Source organism: Andrena cerasifolii, chromosome 8, assembly GCF_050908995.1.
Source record: "Andrena cerasifolii isolate SP2316 chromosome 8, iyAndCera1_principal, whole genome shotgun sequence".
Taxonomy (NCBI): Eukaryota; Metazoa; Arthropoda; class Insecta; order Hymenoptera; family Andrenidae; genus Andrena; species Andrena cerasifolii.
Genome location: NC_135125.1, coordinates 15872286 through 15898274, shown reverse-complemented (window position 1 = coordinate 15898274; position 25989 = coordinate 15872286). Strand labels below are relative to the sequence as shown.

At 48.0% G+C, this 25989-nt stretch overlaps 1 protein-coding gene across 16 annotated transcripts in view; it reads right to left on the bottom strand.

Moving 5' to 3' along the window:
* Positions 1 to 25989, bottom strand: part of LOC143372619 (phosphatase and actin regulator 2) — a 222010-nt gene that overhangs the window by 117822 nt on the left and 78199 nt on the right. For 14 of the 16 annotated variants that reach the window (XM_076819008.1, XM_076819009.1, XM_076819011.1 and 11 more), the window contains 3 exons: positions 15856 to 16020; positions 15631 to 15729; positions 13415 to 13723 (listed from right to left, as the gene is read on the bottom strand). In XM_076819008.1, the coding sequence (XP_076675123.1) occupies positions 13415 to 13723; positions 15631 to 15729; positions 15856 to 16020 (573 nt within the window). The remainder of the gene's footprint in view (positions 1 to 13414; positions 13724 to 15630; positions 15730 to 15855; positions 16021 to 25989) is intronic. The other 2 variants (XM_076819012.1, XM_076819013.1) reach the window with 1 other exon arrangement.

Genomic DNA, 25989 nt, shown 5'->3' with positions numbered 1-25989 from the left:
GGGTCGCCAGGTCACGCGGATACCCGGGTCGTCGCATGCCCCTCGGTCAAGGGACTCCGCTCGAAAACATTGCCGAGAAAACGGTATCGAGCGGCCGAAATATTCGCGATTGGATCACACGCGGCACGGGGGAAAGCCTCGATGACCCAAATCCGCGTCGCGTCGTCCGCAGAAAGCGTCTCCGCGTCCAGGAGTGGCTGTACCTCGCGACCGCCTCTGAATCACTCCGAGGCCACACTTCTCGCCGCGAGGATCAACTCTGCTGGAGAAAGGAATGCGAAATCACCGGCGTGCCGCGAACCCACCGAATTCGAAAACGGAACGGCCACTTTCGTAGTATCACAGCGGACGAACGAGGACCGCATGAATGAAGGAACGCGCGAGGGACGAAGAGCGATACAGGGTTTGTTGCTTCGAGACGCCAGGCGACAGGTTCTCAAGCACACCTTTAGTGGCTCGTAGGAGCCCGGGAAATCGTCTCCTTATTCTGTGAAGCACTCTCGATCGGCACCCTTTTCACCGTTGCTGCCCCGAGCGAACCGCGCGACGTGCATGTTTCCCTCCGCGAGGAGGCACAGCTTTCGGGGGAAGATTCGATCTCCAGCCGCTGGTCGTCTGTTCAGTGAGACGTGCACGCGGTACGTGGCGAGGTTTCCGGTCCCACGACCAACCCGATGTCCGGTTCACCGAGAGGAACACCGAGGACGGGGCTGTTTTTGGGTCGAGGAGCGAGGTTACGCGGCGCGTTGAGGTCGGCTGGTGACTGACTCTCTCCGGGTCGTCGCGACGCCGACGCCACCTTTGCGCGTCCGTCCCCCTCTCCACCCTTCGAGCAACCGCGACCCCCTCGACAGACCGACTGCTATACCCCCACGAGCCCCGCGACCGTGCCTGTGGCTGCAACCCCCATCGCGGGGCTTATACCTGCCTAGGCTGTGTATTCGTCCACGGACGTGCACCTGGTACGAGCCAGCGAAGGTTGCTGACCGACTGCTAACCCTTCCCAACCCCCTCAAGATACTCGATATTCCTTGTTGAATCGCTCGGGGGGTGGGTATTTCGATTATTTCGATTCATTCCCTCGGAGACACGGGACGCGTTCGATGGAGGTCTCAGCGTGTTGTCGAGAGGGTTGCCTGACTCGTTTCTTCATTAGGAATGCACTTTGTGTGCTCGAGAATAATTTGAATAAGGGCAGAGGGAAATCAGACGAGTTACCCTTATTGTGGACTAACATGGAGCTCGAGATATCGATGCAGAATATTCTGTGTAAAACGCTTTTAACGCTGCCAGGATCCACGGAGACAGAAGTCGTCCAAGGTGGAATAAAGGGGTGGAACAACGAGCGAGATCAAAGAGTCCCGAAGGGACGACCTCGCGCCCTCGCGGCGTCATTAAACTCTCAATTAGCAAAGCTGCAATTAACAGCGACAAAGACCGCGACAAAAGCCAGCTACGGAATCGGAACGAAATCTCTGCAGACGTCCTGCGTCCGAGGAGTTCATTCTGCAGGTGAACGAGCGATCGATCAGGATCATTGAATTGATTGGAGCCGAAGCTTGAGTGAACAATTATGACAATGAGTTCATTCAACCCTGAACTCGTCATTTGTCATGGTAAATGCAAGTTGCAGCGGTCGTATAGGTTAAAAATAAAATAAATTAATAAATAAAAAATAAATTTTCTATGAGAACACCACAACCTTACCAAAGCGGGGTGGAATGTAATATAAATGTTTATAGCGGGAAACTGGCAATTACGAACGAGTAAATTTACAGACACGATTCCCCATTCTGAAATGCACAAGTAAATTAAATATGTGGCCTCTATCAATCGAAAACGATGCGATATTAATATTTACCACGCTCCACTCGATTGCTGAATATTTCCCACCTGTTCTCAGCTGTCCGCAGAAAATGGCAAACGTTTCCCGTCTATCGATCGCACAAAACCATAATTTCCTTCCATCCCATCGAATGCAGCGGGACAAACGACTGGAAATCTCGGGAGTGACCGAATGCGCTAAATTTTTTTTTGCTTCAACCTCGAATGGCAATTCTAATTGCGCGTGTCGCGAGGAATGGTCAGAACCGCTGGCGTCGTTAATTGTTTCGACGGTAAATACTGAAACGAATTTTAATTGCTGTCCGGTTCGCCAGGCGTTAGCGCGGTTTCCCCTTGGTTCGCGAGCAATTCAGGTGAGTGATCGTTAAAAGAGAGAGCGAGAGAGAAAAAGGAACCAGCTGCCGCGCTTGAACTGTATAATTGTCGCGGCCCTGCTCCGCCCGTGACAATTGAAAGGCCTGTACGAACGGGATTATTTTCAACCCGGGGTTAGTTTCACCGGGACACCGACGCGAAAGGAACAGGGGGTTTCTCGTGTCGAATAAAAATGCTGGACGAAACAGAGCAATTAATTCAGCGCGCCTTTATAAGAACGCGCCAGGCGATCCACCCTTCCACCTTGATTCTGATGTTGGAAGAATTTCTACCAGGGCACAGTACTGAAGCGAGTAATTTGGCGAAAGTAAAGGAACTGGCAATTTTAGACACCTACCCGTCCATTCAGTTGCATTGTGTTATAACGCACGTGTTCCAGCTGAATTCAGTTTTAGGTCCTTCTATGTAATCCGATCGGTATTAATGAACGTGTACAGTGGTAGAAGGAAAGTTCAAACGATATTTTTATACACACCCTCGTTCTGCGTAGCCATTCCTCGCCCCACGAAGCGGACAGTAGCATCGCTGCTACTTTCCATAAGATAATACACACTGTATGCACCATGGAACAGTTACGCGCGTCGCCGTTTCCACGCGCACTCCCTGTGCCAGTTCATAGGTCATTACGCCGCGTGTGAAAACGCCCTAAGCCGCGGACACTTTAAAAAGATAATGCAACGCTACGCACCGTGGGAATTTTGTATACCCCCAACATCGCGTAAACTATCGATGTCGGTGGAAAATAGCGACGATTCAGGTCACACGTTCACGTTCGCGTATGAAGGTGCGATTATGACGTTGCAGATTTCCATCGATTTTCCTCTTTTCCTGTTTCTTATAAAGCAAATGAATCCTCGATGATACGTGCACGAGATCTTGTGACGAAATTCGGGTGACTTCTGGTAGGAAAGGATTACGGAGAGTTGCTGAACTATGAAGATCTCACATTCGTAATACTTTTTAAAATATTTGCATCCAGAAAATTGTTCCAAGGTGTGCGTAATACTGCTGATTCCAATGGGAGATTTCTGCCCTCGGGTTTGATCCTATCTGTACAGGAAGGGGATATAATTTTCTCTGGGAAATCTGGGTTCGCACACGCGGTCGCGGTTTTTCCGCGGCAGAAACGTGGCTATCGATTTCCGATTTGTCAGCGAAGCGCGAACAACTGAGAAGTTATCGCCGACACCGTGGTCTGGCCGATGCAGAGCCGATTGAAAGAAAAAGGTGGAGAGAAGTTGGGGGCCGATTCGAGCGGACTGCTGCGGCGCGCGATTCTTAGGGAAACTCGAGCGTAATCGCTTAAGAATTATCGATCTCATTGGGCTGCGCGAATCGAACGTTCCAGAAGCTTGAAATTGCGTTAGCTCGAAGCTTTTGCAGTGTGGAAGGTCGAGGGAGATTTCGTTGGAGATCCCAAGTTACTGCCGCCGGGCGTAGGACGCTGAGAAGATGTACCATTACAAGCACGGTGATGCTTGTAAAATTACTGGCTCGAGAGGAATCTCCTTCGAGAATTTTCTTTTGAGGGAACTTTTTAGTGTAGAGTGGATTCAGTGTTTACTTACTTTAGTGAATTAGATTTAGCTTCTTAAGGGGAACACGCCAGTTCACTGAATCAATTGGGATGTTTGCAGAGGGGACGAGTGCCACTTCCATTCGCGATGGAGATTTCCTTGCCGATAAGAGGGATTTATCTGAAGCGTGCTACTAAAAAATGCTAATTCTATTACAAGTCCATAGCAATTACGCTGAACCCGAGTGATTTATTTGCGACATCCTCTACTGCCACGCGTGTCTTCGCTCGGATGTTGTTCTAATAATGACGTTAACTCCCACGACAACACCTTGCGGTGGGTCATGCACCCGTGGATATTTGTAGTATCACACCAAGCCCCGGTTGCCTGGCGGTGAAATTTAGGTCGTCTTTAAATTAAACACAAATATCCCTGCTTCTACGACAAAGTAGGTAAACCATCTAGACTGAGCAATTCAATCAATAAAGAACAGCGACTCGCATTTTCCAGCGTTCATTAATCATAAAGGCGTGGACCAACACGGGGCGGTCTGTGCATTCTCTTCATCAACTTCACTTCGTGCTTTTAGACTAGTACCTATACCAAATTATATTTATAAAGCCCAGAAGTACAAGCTACCTTCTTTCCCGTTCAAATTACCTCCCTTTTAATAGCAGCTCAAAAGACCCCAGAAAATCAGCTTTGAATTGAATATTCCCTTCATTGAATTCGCCTCTGCCGCAAGATATGCACCCCAGAATTAGCTCCCTATTAACCGAACAAACTCACAAGCACAAAAGATTAAGAATCCAATCCTATCACCAGCCCCAGCTTGCACCGTCTCGCGTATTCCGCTTCTTTTCGCGCCGCTATCAGATCTCAAAAGCACGAAACTTGGAAGCTCGTAAAAAGGCATTCGCGTCTTCGAAAGACCGATGAAAGGGCAAAGAAAACTAAACACCTTGCACCGTGAAAAGTTGGGCCGCGTCGAAGCAGCGACTCGCATCGATCCCCACTTTTTCAGCAAGTTTTTTAAACAAGCCAGAGGGAAACTCCGGCAGAGGAAGACGTCAGTACTTTGACGCCGGCACAGCCAGGTGCCATTGGCTTTTCTCTCGTCGATATTCCCCACGAACGTGGGAGAAGCTCTCCTATCGTTTGGAATTCAGGTCAGCTGAGTGACACGCTCCAAGGATCACGCGGGTAGCATTTTATCGGCCTGCAGGAAGATAGCCCTCGTGGATCTGGGAGATCCTCAACAGAGTCTCGACGCTGATCTTCTATGGTCACGTCTTCTTTGGATCATCAAGCAGGTCGACGAGAATTATGGAGTTTCGGGTGTCCTTATCGCACGGGTTGATAGTTTTCTTGTACCCAGTTCAGACATTGCCAATTAGTGAATTTGCGAGCACAGAATAATTGATCTTGAGGGTACCCAAGAAAGGGCGAGAATTCAGCGAGTTAAGACACTTTTGCTGCTTAGGGTGACCGTGCTTGGGGTCGACAATTGCGATTTTAGAGCTTCTTTCGCGTGATCAATGAGTTTACGACCGCAGGAAAATCGGTTTTACGATCGATTCGCCGGGAAGGGTTGCCTGTACGGGATTGTTAGGCGCTTGGGGGTTTGATCTGCAGGCGTAGAGCTTCTTACACCCTCTTCTACGATACCAAGTGTAAACTTAGAGAATATCTGCGAGTGGTCTCTCAAAGAAAGAACAGCTAAGATTGTCGAAAATCATGATGCTTACGTTACTATCCAGTTGAAGAATTTTAGGGGTGGGTTTCATTCGATGCAATTACGATGCACGGTAATTGAAGCAGTGTTCGATGTATAATTGACGCCAGGTTCTACGATGCTGTGCCTCTCGAATATATTTGTTTTATCATTAATTTAGAATTCCGAATGAAATGAATAAAAGGGCACGTGAAATTTTATCGAACTCTGTTCTTTTCATTTAAAAATGCATTTACCTCGCGAAGCAACACCAGGCAAAAGTCTCCTCGTTGCGGAAAGTCCTGGAGAGGGCTCATCAAGAGTTGCATCAATGTCCAGGCACATTTTATATCAACCCGCGCCACAATTTATATCAACACTTTCTGGAACACCCTTACTGTACGATTAAGCCTTTCCAGGAACCCGGCAAGGTTAGGTAACGGTTAAACAGCTCCACGAACCAAGATAACTGCCTCCCTCTTTCACCAGCGAGAAACAGCTACAGCCAGCATTTCGTCCATGGTGCGAATTGACGCGAAATGGCGCGGAAGGGTGGCATGTCCGGTCTCGCGGGACATCCTCCGAGCCTGCAGATTGTCGAGGGCCTTGAAAAGGCTCGGTATGTCACGCGCACGAGCTCATAACCCTGCAGAATTACGTCCAAGCGGCCGAAGGAACGTCGACCTCGCGGCAACGGCGCCGAACGGGACGAATTCCGTGGAATTGCCGCTCCGATAGCGATTACATCGACCCCATGGCGATTATTTCACGTGACGACGGCCGATTCAGCCAGCCAGCTTTTCCTCCGCCCGTTCCGTACTTTTTGCGCGGGGACGCTTTCAGCGTTTTGGATGCGGAATCTGAGGCTCGAATCGCCGCGACCAGCCCCCGATCGTTATCTCACGATTTAATTCCATTTCTCGAGCGACGGATTTAATTCCATTTCTCGGGAACGTCGAACAACAGGCGGATCAATATTCCAACCTTTCTTTCTTTTTCCTCTAATAGCGCAGTGAGAGTAATCATTGAAATGTTTCGTACTGACGCGACGCGGTCGACCGTTATTTGCGTTGGATTTTAGGGGTGGGTTTCATTCGATGCAATTACGATGCACGGTAATTGAAGCAGTGTTCGATGCATAATTGACGCGAGGTTCTGCGATGCCGTGCTTCTCAAATATATTTGTTTTATCATTAATTTAGAATTCCGAATAAAATGAATAAAAGGGCACGCGAAATTTTAACGAACACTGTTCTTTTCGTTTAAAAATGCCTAATACCTCGTGCCACCATTTTATTTCCCCGCTATTCGCATTTACTTCGCGAAGCAACAGCAGGAAAAAGTCCCCTCGTTGCGGAAAATCCTGGCGAGTGTTCATCAAGAATTGCAACGATTGTCGAGCAACTTCTGGACACGAGTATAAACTTTCTACCTTGGCTGGGCATTCTTAATCCTGTAGTTTCGTCGCTCGGGGATATTCAGGGCTAACTGCACCCTTGCAACAAATCCAGGGAAAGTGGAACGAGGAGTAACGCGAGCAGACTTTTGGCACCACCCAACTCTGTACGAATTTAAAGTTCAATCACGAATAATGATGTCGACGTGTCTAAGAAATCTGCTGGAGGTTAATCATTACCAGCCGATCGAATTGTTTTAATAACTCGCCAGCCTTGGGCAAGCGAGTTTGAATGATATTTCATAAAACGCCGATGAAACGTAGGCATTTGAAGACTTCAGTACCATTAAAGGTCAGGGCAGTTTTTCCCCCCACGGTAGGAGCCTGGGAACTTCCAAGTCGATTCACCCTTGGTCACTTAGAGATGCAGAAATGCATTTCAAAGTAATGCCACCGGGACCGAGGAATTGCAATTCTCCGAGTTCCAGAGTGGAAATTTAGGAACCGCAATTTGACGAGTTACTCGGGCACATTTCATTCGCGAATCATGGTTGAATAACATATGGATGAAAGCTCTTCAAAAGCAGCAACTGAACGCAGAGAGTCGAGGAGGAAACTTCAGGCGCCAGGAGATAATTTTAGTACATACAATTTCCAGAGAAAAACTACGTGCCCGTAGTTCTCGCTCCGGTGAGTCGAAAGATCGGATTTTTGTTCAGAGAATTTGGAATTCGCGGTGACCGAGTAATTCGACTATCACAGAAATTTCCCCATTTTCCGTTGAAAGGATTAAATTGCAGGAGTAGCACGGGTAATCGCGGCAATTTAATTCTTTTCCCCTTTGAAAACACGGGCGTACGCGGCGCTAATGGAAAGCTGAAAGACACTTCGCGCGAACTCGACTTTCTGGACGCGGCTTTTCCGCGCCGCGGTTGCTCGTTGAATCGAACGCGCCCCGGACACAACGCCACCCACACAGGGGTCGTTTTGTGCGGCGTTGATTTAAGCGATGTAACAGAGTTTCGACGGTATCGGTGCCGCGGCCTGGATTTTTCCCCCGCAGTGACGAGTGCGTCGAGGATTTCCTCTTTTTCCCTTCAATTCAGAGCTACTGGGATAAAGATCGTGGACGATAGTCGCCGATATACGCCGTTCGCGGAGGCTTTGCGGCCACCAACGCAATATGAATCAAGGAAAAAGGATACGGATTAATACCGTTTCGCAGATAGCTCGTAGATTCAATTTTACTCTTTAACGGCAACTTCCACATTTGGTCCTCGGGTAACAGAAGTAAAACTCGTGGAAAATACAGCGAATAAACGGGGAGAAAAAAATTGACATAAAGTTTGCAATTTTGAAATTCCTTTTGTGGCTCAATTAGATATTTTACTTGCAATAGTCCGTGGACCATGTCAGACAAGAGTGTCCTGAAATTGATATGCGTATAATCCCGAAGAACTTTCGTAGCATTCGAATTTGCAGCTTTGCTAATACCTTATACGCGACGGCCGTGTGACAGCGTGGATTTATTCTCTGAAACGGTCTGACCCACTTTTGAACATTCTGTCCTCTGAAAGATAAATTAAAAGCGAGAAGTACAGTTTGAATAACGTCCATTATCGTTTGCGACTTAATTCCATTTCCTTACGTAACGTCCCTCTGTCGGTTACTTGAAATTCGCTGCGTGAAGCCCGCTTTCGTGGATCCTGGACACCGTTTTACTAATTCATCGCGTTGTCCCGACCCCATGGGACCCGTCGCGACGAGCAACGGCTCAAAATGTCTGCCAGCCAGGATTTATTTTACCGCGCGAATGTTGCGTTATTGATTCGGTCGGTGCATCGGGCCAGGCTACGTTGAAGCCCAAAGTGAAAAATGTCTCGAGCCGTTGCGTGCACGTGGAAGACAGTTTCATATGGTGCGCCACTCAGTAATTGATATCGTGCCTGATAACGGTGGAGCAGGTGGCTAATGCCAGTAACGAGAAAACTTTTGTATCTACCTGACACTGTTGCCGAATTTAGCAGCGGTGATACTAATACCACTTAACGGGCCGAAATTTTCCCGCGCGGCATACTTGTTCGTTTATTTCTAAAGCGCTTACTAAGCTGATTCAAGTTTAAAGCTGATTACAGTCAGCTAATTACCACTCCTTTCGGTAACAGAAAAGAAAAGCAGAATTCTTCTAAATTACACCGACACGCCAAGGCCCCAGGAAATCATGGGGCATTACAGAATTACGCTCGTAAAATGATTACTTACACCCATAATCCCCCAAGAGGAACCTTGCGCAACCCCGTGTCCCGAGGGGTGCAACCGCAGGGGGTCGAACAGCCGCGAGTAAGTAGAAAAGAGACGCTCGAAAATATTAATAAACGCGTGCCGTGGCAAGTGGAAAAGCCGCTTGAGAGATCGCATTTATCCAGCTCGGTATTGAAATTCAATTAACCGGGCAACGAATTCATATTAAGGGCGGCTTTCGTCCACCGTCGAGCCAATTATTTTAATTATATTCGCGGGTAGTATCGCCGGGGGGAGGGCAGGCGTTCACGGAGTCGATCGTGCTCGCACGAGCGATCAAACGAATTCCTGGATCGTCTGAATTTCGTAGTCGGCGTTGGCGTAAGGTTTCACGACGGGCCTGCGTCAATATCGACCCGTGTTTCTCTCCCTCACCCTTTCCTGCTCACCCTCCGCTGCACCCTTGCACGCTCTGTGCACGTACGCGCGGGAGAAACAACGAGCTGGAGCTGCGTTGAAATATGCACGCCCGCCGTGACGGAAAAATGGTCCGCTGGAGCGCTCGCCGGGCCCATGTTTCATTGAATTTCGGCCGGTGCCCCGACACCCACCGGAAGACGCATTAAATCCTTCTTTCTCCACGATTCCGTGAAGAATTTAAGCGCGCGTAGGCAGTTGCCTGGACCGACTGCAGTTTTATTTTCACGTGAGCGATCAGATTAGGCTGGAATAGTGGTCGATCGAAAAGGTGGAAGTAAGAAGTTCGAAACTGGGAGATCTCGAGCATTTCTGAATGAGATAAACGGTGGTGTATGTTGAGGGTCCTGAATATTGAAGCACTAATAAATTTCTACGTCTTTCTACAGCGTCGTGTGATTAAGTTGTGAATGCCTGGATGACTGGATAACGACTCAAGCGTAATGGAGGGGTGAAATACGAAGAGTAGCGGGCGCGCGAGGAGAAATGGATCGTGCATTGTCAGACACGATTCCAGACAGGGTATGTGGGAATGTATTTCCCCTGAAATTTCAGATCCGTGCGTTATTTAGAAAATTGTTTCAAGTAAAAGATATTGTACTTCACGAGAATCTTAGAGCACGAATTTGTAACAATTTTGTTTAAAATCTTTGAATAACATGTAGGTACCGATGTTCACTCTGCTGCAGTGTAGAACTTGGTTTCCTATGCATGGATTCCAAACCAAGCGGAAGTGGTTAATACAGCTGAAAACCGTGTTAGTGATGACGTAAGGGAAGATACAGATAATTTAAGCGGCTCGAATTAGAGAACTGGGGAATCTGAGAACACTCCGTCGAGCTTCAATAATGATTCTGTCAATATAAGCTTCCGTCCATATTTGTGTTTGTATTCGGTGGGCTTATGCGTTTACCCGTTCCCCTCCAGGGAATTTTAATTAATTGGATAGCAAGATTACGAAGATACGTTACATACGGAATACCCTGCAAATCGTGGATCAAACAAAAGCAGGATCATTTACAATCATAAATTTTAATGAAGAATTATGCATCACGTTGAACAACATGACGTTGGTAATCCGCAGTAGAGGTGGAACGAATAGCGCACAGATCGTTTGCATAATTTATCAAGCAGAATTTATATAATAAGCCATGAAGAACGAAACACCCAGTTGCACAGAATAACGAACAGCTCCTTCAAATAGCCATTTGAAGCTACCTAATAAACATCCACCCTCGAACATTCAGCGGTTAGTCAAGTGTCACCCCATTTGGTCGACCCTCCAGATTCGAACAATCTCCTTAACCTCAAGACTCATCAACTACACCCTTTACACCAGCTCGAATTGGCGATAATGCTGATACTCTGTGGAGCCAACTCCTCCATCTCTTTTACGATTTCTATTACCCCTAAATCGTAGAAACCACAGAGAAAATTATTCTCGAATCAGAGGAAGATCATCGTGACAACGATCGATCACTCTGTCGACACTATCGGTCACCATCGAGTCAGCGAAAATTCTCCGTACTTATTCTCGAATTGCCCGGAATCTTGTTTACGCGAGTCGGTAGAGCAGACATCTAACAACCCCGCGTCTCTCGCTCGTTTCTCGATCCTTTTCAATGCGCGTTTCTCCCCCTTCTGGGACGCACGAAGACCGGTGAAAACGGAGGGATAGAAATAAAAGAAGCAGGAGGGAAGAGGGAGAGAGAGCCGGCTGGTAGGCTCTTCAACTCGCGATGTACGCAGAGGAGCGTATCGATCGTCGTTGGCTTCCATGGTTCTTGCCACGAGACAGGCGAGGAGCATGCACTAACCCAGCCCCCGACGTCTGTACGACGTTTTATCCTCTGTTTGCACCCTTTCCGTCCCACAGCCTCCATCACGGTCGCTTAATTCACCCCCCGCCCCTTCCCAAGCCCTCGTTCCCCGTCTTTAGTTTGGAATCGGATCCGAAAAGGTAGTAAACCGTCCCTACGACGCCGGATCGATGCCGGAGCAGCCGAAAACTCGTGAACCCGCTCGCACACTTCGTACACAACATACTAATGGCGATTCAGAAACCTCGGAACGGTGCTCGGACGAGTACTTGAACGTTCAATGGGATTTTTCTTCAACCGTCTCCCGGAATTAACGATCTAACAGTGAGTCGACGGGTTTGCCGCTGGGAGCAGGTGCAGCGAGGGTATTATTCGACGCTAACACGCGAGTACGTCGTGCCGCATGATCCACAAGTCGACTCAGCGTCGTTATGTCACTCGACGTCAGACGACGCCTCCGCAAGCATGTACGTTCGTCGACTTTCGCCGGGCCGAGGAATTGGCTTCTACGAACAGGAGTATCAATGGAGACGATTCGAATCGTGTAATTCACGATTCGCGTCAAATAAATTCGCCGACAGCAACAGGTTGCCCGCAACAAGGGTATTCGCGTGCGAGGCACAATTCGCGCGGCGTATTCCGCGAAACGAGCGACGAAATTCCCTGGAAATCTTGAGAAAGGGGGGCGCGCGGGGGGGGGTGGTGGACGGCCGAATCCACCTTGTAATATCGTATTACGCGTCTGCGTGATAAGTGTGGTTATAAGGCTTCGGTTTGAACCGCGGAAGAAACCCGATAGCCTTGTCTGGACGACGCTCGTGATACGGTCCACGAGAAGGGGGTGAGAAAGGTCGAGGGTTGATTTCTGAGCTAGCGGATTTTAGAACTCGATACAAGGGCCGGGTATCGCGTGACGTTCGCGAAACATTTCGACTTCGTTCTGTGGAAATTGTATGGAAAACAGGGTGATTCGGAGGAGTTACAAAACGAAGGGGAGAAATTTGAAGAAATCCGAAGGAATCGTTCCTTCTTTTCTGGAAAGCGAAGCTAGGATAAGGAATACTTGAAGCACCGAGTATGGACGAAGCATGACGTTTGTCATTATGTAATTGGACGAGGAGAATTATTCAACGCTGATGGAATCGTTGCGCGATGCGCATGGCCGAGGCAGAGATTCCATGGGAAATTTAAGCGGTCGTCACATAGCACGGCGCGCATAGCACTATCATAGTTGGTAGGACATTAGTGCCGCTTCTAACGCGTGATTTCCGGTAATTAGGTCAACGCCTGTGCTCACGCCATTGTGCGCGGCCTTATTAGGTACTGCGAAGACGAGACTATAATTTTCTCGCGAACCTTCTCTCGTGTTTGTTGCAACGAGCCACTCTAATGTCTCTTGCTGGAAAATTGGGGAACTGAACACCGTGGCAACCCTTGTGAGAGCTTCTGCCTCGGAGCGACACTTTACATGCTCAAGTAAAGTTCGCATTTCTCAACCGTGGAATCAGATTAGAATACTACGGGTGAGAATTAGTAGTTCTGGAAGCAAGTGTCTGGAAGAAAGCATCGAAATTCTAGTCCCTGGACACAATATGGGGACGTCTCTGCATCCTACTACACATGACCTGCATACGGTGCAAGTTTATTATACGGAACGTTAGGGGAGCCCAAGACCCAAGGGCTGCAACTCGATTAAGGCCACTGACTGCGCGTGCCGTGCCCCGGGTTCACGGTACGTTAATTGCTATCAAACATAAATGAGCATGACTCTACGAGCAACTCCGACCAGCGCAAAGACAGCGAACATCGGTCAATTCAACCTGCACCCCAAAAACTCTTCCTACTACAGCAACCCTTGCCACAACCAGCAGCACTCCGTGCCATGGAACCCACCCTTCGTAACGTTGACCTTAAGGCCTAACATATGCTGCCTGCGATCAATCCAGCCCCAGGCCAACGAGCCAGGCTTAACTTGAACCCTCGGACTTTTGCGGTGCACACTCGTATGGTATCGATGTTTGCATCTTACCTTGCGTGCTGCCGTTGGGCTGGCCTCCTTGCGGGATCCCTGGATAAAGGGGCGAGAGATGCGGCGAGGGTTGATTGCTGGGCGTTCCTGTAGAATGCGGATTGGCAGTCGTGGGGGTCGGCGTGGCCGACGGCGCTTGATGGGATTGCTGGGACTGCTGCAAGGTGCCAGCGGACGTGGGTGTTGCTGCGGGGGTACCGGCACCGGTACCGACCCCTCCAGCGGTCGGCTGATGTTGCTGTTGCTGGTGTTGGGGCGGCTGCTGCGGCGTCGGTGGTTTTTGGCCGTCCGTCGAGTCGCCGGCCGTCTCTGAAACCGAGCAACGTACCATCTAGGTTAACTCGTACATTAATCTATGCAGACAGCCGCCCAGAACTGTTCTACGTTCGTTAGGAAACGCGTCTACAGCGCCTTCGATCCGGTGTGCCAGAGACAACAGAGTGCTGCTGATGATCTGCCCCGAAAGGGACCATTAATTCGGGGCATTGGTAAACTTCGTCGCACGATCTCGTTCCGTTGTCCGTTTAGTTGGTTCGTGGGGTACAACTCGAGGGCTGGGAGTTTAAACGAACCGGCATTGCTCGGGCGAGCAACAGCGCCTAGTTTTACGACAGTGACGCAATCCATTCGCTATTTTCAACATCGTAATTATCGTGCATCTGTCCTGTATTGATTTCACCTTGGATATTTATAGTCAGGAAAGCACCGAGGGTTTAAGAATAATGATGGACCCAAGTCTTTCGCTGCGGCTGTGCCTTCTCTTGGGACCAAGTTTGTCTTGTTTAGAGGCAACAATTAATCAGGAATTGGAAGTTGTTCCGCTCGGGAAGCGCTGTGTTTCGAACTCGGCCCCTTGGAACCCCGCAGAACGGATGTATGAATAATGGTAGAAGCTGGCGAAGAGTTTGAAAATCAATACTACGCCAAGTTCTTTGACAGAAGATACGTTCAACAGGCATTGTTGCGCCCCAAGTGGCGGGAATCTATTAATCAGCCGAGCTAGCCCGAGTTGCACGGAGCAATGGAGAAGCAAGAGGAACGTTCCACGTCCACCTTCGTAATTACGTTTCGTGCTAAGTGTATAGTGCACCGGCGTCGCGATAAAGCACCATCCACTGAATGAAAAGTAGCGTTCCCTGCCATCTATTTATCTTCATTTCTTTGATCTTCGAAGGCAGCTCGGGAGCACAAAGTTTTAATAAATAACGAACAGAAGATGTGTAAATATTCAATAGGCTAAGGCACTGGGAATCAAGGGTCTATGGTGTCCAGTTGAGATGTTAACAAAGCAACGCAATGTGGTATAATTCCATGTTCTTTGAACCTACCTTTCTCAGAAGCTTGATAGACGAGAAGACATTTGCACGCGAGCGTTTTATATTCTGAACATTAAACTCTGATAATTGTAAGCAAGTTCTTTCACGTACAAAAGATTTAAAAGAATCCATTTCTCCAGGCATTTAAATTCTGCAGAAAGTTCCTGCACTTTGATAACAACATCCAACTTCGCCGCTAAAGCTTATCTTATCACTTTTGTCGGTAAGAACGGCCATGTGGTTATCGTCCCGTGGTAAAATGATTACACGATTCCGGAAATTGAGCTCATGTCTGCACGATAACGACCCACCAAACCCAATTACATTCTTTCAGCATCCCACTTGCTACTTGCCCTTCGTGCTTCGTTCCAATCCGCGAACCCTTATTTCCTGATCAGACGGAGGCTGGACAATTTCCACGTGGAACAACTCCAGCCCCCAGCGTCGGAAATTTGCGAATTTGACAGCCGGTATGCTTGGAATTTAGCAAAGTTTAAAAAAGCACCGACTCGATTCATTTTAACACCGGATAATTTGTAGAATGTGTCTAAATAGAAACGGCTAAATTTGCAATAGAAGAACCTAATGACTTGAATAAGCGCAATTTTGTAGCTCTAGAATTCAAGACGAATTTCCCTCTGGCAGCTATTCTAGTCACCATCATACCCCTACCTACTGTCAGGGGTAGTCAATGTCACGTGTCAGCAAATAGAATTGAGAGCATAGATTAAAAGTTCCCAGAATAAATCTTTCGAATGGTGAAACTGAGCTAGGAAACGACACACATCATTCATCAAACAGCTTAATTTGAACCCAGGTTCGCGTAGTTATAACCTTTTATCGAAAGGGTGAAGAATGATCGCGAAGACGGTAACACGTAACCAGAAGGGTGAAACTCACCATTCTCTGGAAACGACGTGGACCTTAATACGGGCAGTAGGATTCCTTTCTGTACCAACTCGTCTCTGCTAGCTCGTACCGAGATCTTCCTCTCGAGCGCTGCAATCGCAAAACGGAACCCTCGATAAACATCCCCGATCGTCATTTAGAAATTTCATTCTAATTCTGATTCTGTACTCGATGGTGGAAGGACTCTCGAATTTTAAACAGTAAATGTACACTCACACAAGGAGGCGGCCTCGAACTTGTCCGATTTCTTTTTCCGTTTCCACTTCCAAGGTTTGAAGAGTCTACCGAGGGCCGAAAACTTGCTTTTCCTTTCGAGGGGTGGTGTCCTCGCCCCTGAGCCCAAACTATTCGTCCGCAGAGCCGCCCCATTCTGCTTTTTCGCTGCAAAAATAAACAGAAACATTGGAAATTAGTTGATGAACAACTGATGAACAAATTGGGGGGTTGTTATCGTCGAATGGTTCGTGAAATAAAATTGTAAAGCGAGCGATGGTAAACGGAATGACTGCAAGCCTCTTCGGGGTTCCATTCGCGTTATCGACCTGAGGTACCTACCCTGCATTTCCTCTGGTTTTCCAGGGGAAAACGCAACGGTTCTCTGCGTTACCGACGAGGGATGGAAGCGCCCTGTCAGACCGCGTTTACTACCCTCCTAACGGCGGAATCGATCACCCCTTCCGCCCGAACGAAACGAATTTATCACCGAAATATCGTTACCGTCGACTGTGACGTTTTATTCGAAAACACGTTTCGTGTATGCACGTAGCATCCAGGGAATATTGCGGATCGTTGAACGGCTGACAGAATTAGATCGCTGGATGAATAATGAATTTAACTGAATTAAGGTGGACGAGGTAAAAATATCAACGAAAGATCATTGAATATTCAGAGAAATATGAGACGTTGAATTAAAAATCGCGATGGTCGGTGGTGTTTAAATTTTGCATAGAAAAAGGCACAGATATTAAGAGTTGGAAAGTTACTAAAGTGGTCGCGTAGTTATCGGGCCCCGATATGAAAATTTCGCGTGGTGATTTCCCGGGAGGTCCACGAATCAGGGACCTTTTCGAAATTGCTTTGTTCTGTTTGCAAAGTTTTATTGGCTGCTTCGTGTCCTCGATGCACGAGAAAGTCTGGTGGAAAATACGTAACAAGGAAAAGCGTATAACGTATGACGTTAATGCGATAAAAGATGGCTTCCATTTCCGCGGAAGCAGAAGTTATTTTCCGCGGTTATTCTGCCCTTTCAGGGCAAACAGGGTTTGCAGACGTTGAATGAATATTTGCGGAAAATCGTATCGAACGTGGTCTGACGGTTCCGTTCCTCTTAACTCATTGTTAGACGGCCATGTCGATGTCACCATAAAATCAATACCCGACACCGTGGCCCCATAGATATTTAATGGCTCTCGTATTTCACAAAAAAAGAATGGATTTCACTTCAGAAAATTGAAACACACCTCGACAAATTTCCTATCGAGCTTCGGGGGGTGCGTAATACAGAGGAAATTAAGTGCGCTATATTTGCACTTAACAGTGTTCTAGAATCGCTAATGTCCCATCAAACGTGATGCACGATATCAAGATTAATGGGACGTCTCCTGCATTAGTAATAGAAATACAAACAAAGTCTGAAATCTTTCACTTCGCCAACTGCTAATTACTTCATTAGTAAATGTTTTTCAAAGAAGATTTCCCTAAACAATCACTACCATTTCATTTATTTCTATTGCAAACAAGAGTTTATGAATCCCAAAGGGTTGATCAACACGTTCAGCCTTGAACAGATAAACGAGGACCATAAACACCCCTTGAGGAACAGTTTCACCCACGATTGAACGCACCCACCCCCAAAACCGACAAAGGCCGCCACCATCCCCGATGCCGTGTCTCCAGCAGATGGATTCTGATAAGCATCGAAGCACCCTCGAGCAAAAAACACATCAACATCCGTTGCAACCCCCGAGGGCAGTGAGCTACGACAGGTAGCGTATCTTTCGAGTTAAGGAGCGCAGGCACAGGGGAGGGGGGGCTGAAAGGGAAGAAAGGGCGACAGGGAGGGCGTTGCCAAACGGCAATTTTGGGGTGTTCCCTGTGGGGAGTAATGGATGATAACGTGCGGTAGGGCAGTTTCGTCGGGAACGGCGATTATCAGCCTTAAATGGCCCTTGGGGACACTTTTGCAGGAGAATTCAGAAAGCTGAATTCCTGGCAGGCTGCTGGATACCCTCTCCCCACTGCAACACCGATCACATTGCGTTCTCCAAGGATTAATTACATACTACGACGAAAGAAGATCAATTTCGATGAGCTGTCGCGCGTGACTGACGCCGAGTGACGCCAATTAATATCGAATGTTAAAATTGACGATGTTCTAAAAGAGGACGCTACTAATTTCGTTGTGCGATGGGTGGGAAAGGGAGATTTCGATTGACGTCAACGTTTCATTAAATTAATCCCCCGGGAATACAGAGTACCTATTCTTTAGCAGTTAAACAACACTGTCTCCTGTGTGTTTGAAAAATGGTTACATCTCTCGCTTGCAGTTAGTCGCCATCCACTTTTGTGTCAACGTTGAAACGCGTTATTGACGACTGATGAAAGAACGGAACGCAAACCATTACTTGATCATCCAGGGGAACAATACAGCGGGATGTAGAGGCTTAAAGGTTCTCTTACTTGGCCGATAAGGAGAACGCACCGAAAAGGAGTAAGAGTTGGATTTCTTAGCGCGGAGAGTCTTCTTGGGATGCGAACGGACTTCAATGCCATCAGAAACGGCTTAGCGGGCGGGCTGTTGGCACGGGATACGAGGGGAAGGCATTCCTTGGCAAGCACCGAAGCCCGATCGTAGGTCAAAATTGCTCGAAGAACGCTCGATCGATCGAGTATGCGATATCCATTTCAAACTGCTCGACATTGATCGAGCTGCACGGATACTTGACGTTCGAGGGGACCGCCATTCGAGCGAGTGTTTCGATCCACGAACGCGACCCATGTTCAATAACCAGAAAGACCAATTGGAAAACAGGTAATTACTGGCCATGGAAGCGTAATTTTGCATCCACCTGGCAACGCGATGTTATGTCGAGTCACCGCACACTGTGCTAGTTATGCAAAAATGGACACCTAACTGCGTGGTTAAAAAATAGCACCCTACTCCTCCAACTTCTTTCCATCAAGCTGGTAATATCAAAAAAGTAATGGACCTGTAAAAATAATTGAGAAAAAGTCTCCAGGCACCGATTGTTGGAACTCGACTTGTCGAAAGACCTATTCCGAACGGTCCTGTACTCTGTGGAGGATTAATGAAGGGGATCAATGGAGATTCGTCCAATGATTGACTACTATGTAAAACACACGATTTGTACGACTACCGTAAATCGAGGAGTGCAGTACAGGTATGCACGTATGTTTTGGTGTCCGTAGATCAGCTGATTGAATGAGCCGAGAAGCACTGTCTAAACGTGAATGTCGACTAGCTTTTATCAACGCCACGAAGAACGCAAAGAAGCGTGCCAAAAGATGCTGAGAATATAATGACTTGATGGATTCGAACACCTGTTGTAACGAAGCAGGCTTCTGGCATAAAGTACGGGACGTCTTGTAAACCATTTGCTGTCTCAGTGACCTTAAAACGATCGATTTATCGCGCGAGGGATGCACAGTTCATTGCACCCGAGGAAATCACCAGGATAAAAGGAGATACTCTTTCCCGAGCCGTTTCACTTTGTTTCCTAGCAGCTTCCTTGGGCTAGATATTTCGCCCCAGTTCCGAGAGTCAGCCGTTACACGAGGTATCCTTCGGACACTGCGTTGCGAACACAGTTTTCATACAGATTTCGGCGCGATAAGGTGGGAAATATTAGAGATGGTCGGGCTGGACCGTGTAAGTCCTCGACGAGTGGCGTTTCGTCGATTCATCGTCGATGATCGGTGATTTAAGCACGTCGAGGAGCTCGTATCGCGCTGGCTCGTCGAGAAAAGGGAAGGAGAGAGGTATATCGATGCCGAAGCGGAATAATTGACGCGACAAAGAGCTTCCGGTACCTGGGAGGCCTATTCATGCGCGTCAAAGGCCGTCGAGAGCCGTTGCACCGATGTGCATCGTCTACCGTTCACGGACAATGGCAATATTAACGCGACGATGGAGTGCAGTTCTCATTGTTCTGGATGCATCCCGATGCATCTTAACGCGACCCCGCCCATTATCGCGGCAAGACGCGTAAAAATCGGATGACAAATCGTCGATACACGGGGCTGGTATCGTGAAACGATTTTCCCTGGCCGATTTCGTTCTTCCTTCACAGCCTCGATCGATAGATTGCAAGAGTATCGCGACGGAACTGATTTCTCGTCTTTCCCTTCATTTTCTCCGCGCTCAGTACCAACACGCGTGAACAGTATAATAAAGCAGTGAAATATGGAAATGCCTGTCGTTAAGAAACTCGCATTCAGTAAACATTATTCGTTGGCACTGATCTCCCCCTATCAGTTTCTATTTACAGGGAAGTAGATTGATATTAGCAACCCCTCGCCGATGGCCCCACCGTGAAATCCATATCTTTCGCATCCCCCGTATCGAAAGCAACCCTCTAATCTGTCCATGGGATTGCGCGCTAATGCGTGATCGGTTTGTTCTCCCGTCAAAGTGGGAATCTTCGGCTGGATTCCGCGAATCCCTCGAACGCGAGACCCGTCGCCGACCTGGACTAAACCGCAGCCGATGTCCGCCCGATTTGCATATTAGCCGCTCTCACTGGAAATTACGAAGTGCCGTGCTGTTACACATCTTGCTGCGTAACAAGTACCGAGTAGGAGCTCGCCATCGATCGATCGACCGCGATTAAATTGCCGTGTGATTCGATAACGCGTCCAAGAACTCTTGAATAGTGATCGATACTGTTGGTGGTCGAGTTAATACTGCGTGGATACCATTGTTCAGCCTTTAGAGAGGACGATTTGCCAACATGAACGAGAATAATCTAGGTTTACGCAAAGTATGATCTCTGGAACACTTGGACGCAAATTCTAGTTGTTCCCTAATAGCAGATTCACTCGCAAATCTTGCCCTGTCAAATCAACTTCTCTGCTACTCCCAAATCCGTCAGATCCAAATCCTAGTCAGTCCCGACGTTGCTTCTAGTTCAGTTGCAAGTCAAACAAGACCCAGTGTCACTTCCTATTCCTGCCACTACCTACTCCACGAGTTTCAGATCCATTTTGTACACCAGTTAAACAGACAGCTAGCTCCTTCTTCCCATCAACCCCTCACGGCAAATTCACCCCGTCTCCCTTCCCCAAAAGATGGCTTCCTCAAACGCAGCCAGCGTGCCGAGGTCGAGAATCCGTTTTCAGGCTCACAGTGGCTTCGTTTGCCGTCGATTTCACCTGACACGCGGTACTCCATTCGAAAACCGCGATTCAGGGGTTGAAGAGCGGCCGCCTCGCTCGGCCAGGGTAAACGATTACCCGCGATGCTTTTGTGTCTCCAAGAGTCAGCTCGCTGCACTCCAGACGGCGAGTGTGTCTCGGGGCACGCCGCGACCGAGCACACCTGTGTCGCCTTGCCTCGTTGCCGGCGGAATGTGTTTAGGGGGTTCAAGTTGACAACCAGCGGCCAGGTAATTGGGGAACGGAAAACACTGTGGCGTCACCATGGCAACACCCCAGCATCCCTTACAGGCGAGCCCTCCGCGAGGGCTGTAGCCATGTCCGGGGCCAACGTGCCCTAACCGCTGCGCCCTCGCACCGTCCCTCCATCTTTGCACTTTTTCGCTCGTTTTCCAGGCACGGCTGGCCCGCCGAAAACGTCTGCGAGTCGTTATTCCATTATCTCACCCAGACGTCTTCCACCGAGCCAAGGGTCGGATGATCGCGGGCAATCCGAAGGGTTGCAGTGTTTCCACCTAGGGATTATCGATTAACACCCATAAAACCTGATACCCATCCCACCGCTGGGCGATTGCTTTGGGGAAAGTGGGATGCTCGTGTTCTGTTGGGTTCTGTCGGATTTTGGAGAATCGTCCAGTGAGGAATGAACTGGGTTTGCTGTACCACCAAGGCTTTAGCAAAGTATGTGCGAGACATTGAGAGCAACGACGGACTAGTCCACATTTTTTGTGAAATTGAGTTAGCAGCAATGATGTTTCCAATAAGCTCTGCTAATCATATAAAATAGGAAAAAAAAAATTTTCAATGTGGGTTAGTCCGTTGTTGCTCTCAATGCCTCGTATATATCTGCGTGGTGACTGACAAGGGAAGATCCCGAACCCGAAAATTCAAAAAATTCTGAAACTTTGTGAATATGTAGGGGATTTCTTCCTGATTACAACGCAATTTTTGTTTTCTGCCCAAATTGACTCTAAGGGGGTGTAATTGACCCCTGAAAATCCGGTTATTTTCCGATTTTGTGTTATAACTCGCGAACTGTAAGAGATAGAAGAAAAGTTTTAAGACAAAAGTTACTTCTTTTAATTAGATCTATCATTTCGTAAAAAAAATATTGTATATTTCATGAGTTATAACAGAAAATCGGAAAATAACTGGATATTCAGGGGTCAATTACATCCCCTTAGAGTGATTTTGGGCAGGAAACAAAAATTGCGTTGTAATTGGGAGGAAATTCCGTACATATTCACAGAGTTTCAGAATTTTTTGAATTTCCGGACTCGGGATGCTCCCTTGTGAACCGCGTGTAACGTGGATTATGCACGTTGGAGACAGAAGCATTCGTAACCAGAATGATAGAAAGAAGGACAGAAGACAAGAGAAATAGGTGCTAGGCGTCCTCGACGGTGCTATTCATCGTTCATCGATACGTCGCATGAATAAGTAGACCGGCTGTAGGCATGAAGAGTCGTCAAATATTTGCGAAAAGATGGAACGAGGAACAGAGTCGTCCCTCGTGACAATTCAACTCGTTTCAATTAACGACATTCAGCTAGCTCGAAGGAAATTCCGCGCGATCAGCTAACTCGTCCAGATAGCACTAGAGGACGGGCGTGGCCGCGACTTTAAATTTTCGTCGTTTATCGTTGGGTAACGAGACCGTGGCGCGACATTTTTCAAACAGCAGATCGAGGCTCTCGAAACTCCGACGCTGGGCACGCGTGGGTGGGGATTAATTATCGTTGTTAGGACGATACACGAAGGGAGACGGGGACGACGGCGACGTGCCCCTTAACCGAGCTGCGGCTACGATATTACGGGCGGACAAATGGACTCGAATGTCACTCGAACCGCGGCAATATGTCGCCGTTCACCGAGCCATAAGGGCCTCGTGCGAACGCCGTTGCAGTTGCTTTGATGCAACAGGCATGCCTGCTGCGACAATGAACAAGCGTTATTGTTCCAGGCATGTTGAACTGTGGCGAGTGGTGCTGTAATCGGTTTGCGACTTGCCGTTAGTCGCCGTTGAGTTTCATCAACGGACGCGCTGTTCCCAATCGTTCGTGCGACTATTCCGATTTCAGGGTCGTAATAGAAACGTCCACGTCGATGGGAATCAATTACCAAGCAGGGGACGAAGCAGCTCTCGTGCCCTTCGAACTATGAATAAAATCAGCCGACACTCGCTTTCGTTTCCGATGAATATATCTTACACGCGGAGTCGAGTAAATAGTGGGGCATAAATACCGCGGAGCGAACCTGCGGGAAAAAGAGAGAAAAGAGAAAAAGGAGTGGACCCCATAAGGACGTCCACGTACGGGGGGATGCAATTAGGGATTAACGAGCATTTAGCCCCGGCTGGAAAGGCGAATAATGGAGATTCGATCCCCGACCCCTACCGCCCCTGCAGAGGGTGAAAGGCGAGGCGGGCAAACCAAGGGGTGGCTTTATGGTTTCTCGTGCTTTGTGCCGCGGAATACTGTCTGCTCCTGGGCGCATGGGCACATTCCAGTTGCGAGAGGCCTGCCCGTCCGTCTGTCTGTCAGCTCTGTTTACCATCCGCGTATTTGTTTCCAGCCGTCAGAGGAAATTATACGAGATCGATCGATCCCCTGGTCCGTGTCGGCGATTCCGCCAACCCCATGATTCAATCCGACTCGATAAAAATTGAATCGGATGTGCCAGGGCTCGGTGGCTCCGCTGTAATTGGAATTTCTTGAAATCGCCACACTCAACGCCCATTAAATTAGGCGAGCCAGTAAATTGTAGAAGATACTATTAAAGCGAACGTTCCACCAATAGTAATGAAGCGAACAACGGGGAGGAACTCTTCTCTCCTAGCCAAATCGTCTCGGCGGCCAGGAGACGATGAGGCGCGCGGTCGATCGCGTTTTCCCTTCGACCGCGAATCTCGCGGAAGTTTCGAGCACGATTGCCTTCGTTCCGTCGCGATATTGTTCGGACGGAACGCGAGGCGACAACCCGCGGGACTTAATGAAACGCCACGCTCGAGCGGCTTTCAAAGAGCCAGCGAAAAAGTCTCGAAAAGCTGAAACACGTTTCATTCGCGGGCGACGTCGACGGCGACGACGACGACGTCGTTGGTGGCGGCGACGGTGACGGCGATGGCGACGAGGCAATAAGAGAATGAATCAGTGACGCTCAACTCTGTGGCGTCTCAGGGAACGGAGCTGGTAAATGAAGTCTTTTGAGGCGAGCAGTCGGGATAACTGAGGGACGATTGTAAAGGTGCTTGGAATATTCGAGAGAATTTTCAAGGGGGGTGTAGAATATCAAGTTATATGACAGGTGTATTGTTGGAATAAAAGAGAATCGAATTAAATATCGTGTTAGTGGTATTCACCATTAAGCGTTTTAATTTCAGCATAGATTAAAGAGATATGGTAATGGTAAATGAACGAGGTCACATCGCGTGGCGCTTTTCATCGTCAACTACAAGATTCGTCGTTTTTTTTGTCCCACATTTCCACCTTCGTTACGCTGAAGTCATGGAACGAACAATCGTTATCGGTTCTGCGACGAGTACCACTTTTAAAGCTTCTTTTGCTGCAATTTATTTCCACTACTTCAAACCACGGTGGAATGGAATTAATTTCGAGTGGCGTAATGATTCCAGTGGTTTATTTTAATAGCGCAATGAATATCGTTACGTTATAATCGCATTGGAATTCGTTAACATACTCTATTAACACATCTACCATTCCTGACAATTATTATGTCATAACAAATGGAAATGAATTCGTTGCTAATATTAGGTACGAATTATTTCGATCACTTCCGTCCCGCTTGCTCCATAAACCTGCATCTCTCTTCATACTCCAATCATCGCGCCCTAAATTGTCACTTGAACCACACATTTTCGTGTCCACGTAAAGCTAGAGTGAAGCACAACGACGGAGCATTCGTTATTAAATAAACAGAGTGCTCGAACTAGTTTTATTCAGCGTTTCTTTTAAGTATACAAGAATATTGAAATACCAACCACAGCGCAGAATCAATTCGGGATTTGCGAAATCCACTTGGGTATTATCCAAAGATTGTGATCAACGTGAAAGTGATAAGCAATCGAGTGGCAGCATACAAAAATGTACAAACGTATCGTAATTACTTTGCTGGCTCGTCCCTCCCCCAGGACGATTTGACACTCTTCAATATCGTCGGCTTTTATCAGTCGCGTGTGTGTTTGGTCTCGATAAATATGCAAATAATTGCGTCTGGCCGAACTCCGGATGCTTTTGGAGTCATCGATACCAGTGGCTCTCAGCCTCAGCCAGAGAGGAGAGTGGGCGTGCGTTATTTTCGAAGCACTTGCGCCGAACAAGCCGACTTTATGAATCTCTGAGAGAGCATGAGTCAGCCGACGACCATTAAGCATAGTTGTTGACCCGATGCAGAAGGAGAATCTCGTATGCTCGATTCCCTGCCTGCATCTTCGCTCCCGTTGCGTCTGACTTTGCTTCTACGTCAAGACCATGAACGATCAGAGATAAGGAGTCCCCTCCATGCTTTCGCTTGCGAATTGCTGGAATCCGACTGGGACAATTAGAGTCGAATCGACATTATTGGGACTGAATGAACCATGAGGTACGATCTAAACCGAACCGAGACCACAATAACCGAACGCAGCCGAACCGAAACCACTAGAATCGAATCGAACTGATGCGAAACCGCTGTAACCGAGTCGAACTGAATTGAAACCATGAGAACAGGATCATATGGAAATCGTTCGGATTAGATCGAGCTGAGTGGTTGCAATTAGAGCTGAATAGAATGGGATCCGAATTACTGGAATCGACTCCATCCAAGCTAAATCGGATCTATCCAGAATCCAGCCGAATTCCTCCAGCATATCAGACAAGTGTAATACAAACCACGAACGACTAATAATATGTTGAACTTTCCGCATTATCTGTCCGGATCGCGACAGCAACGCGTACT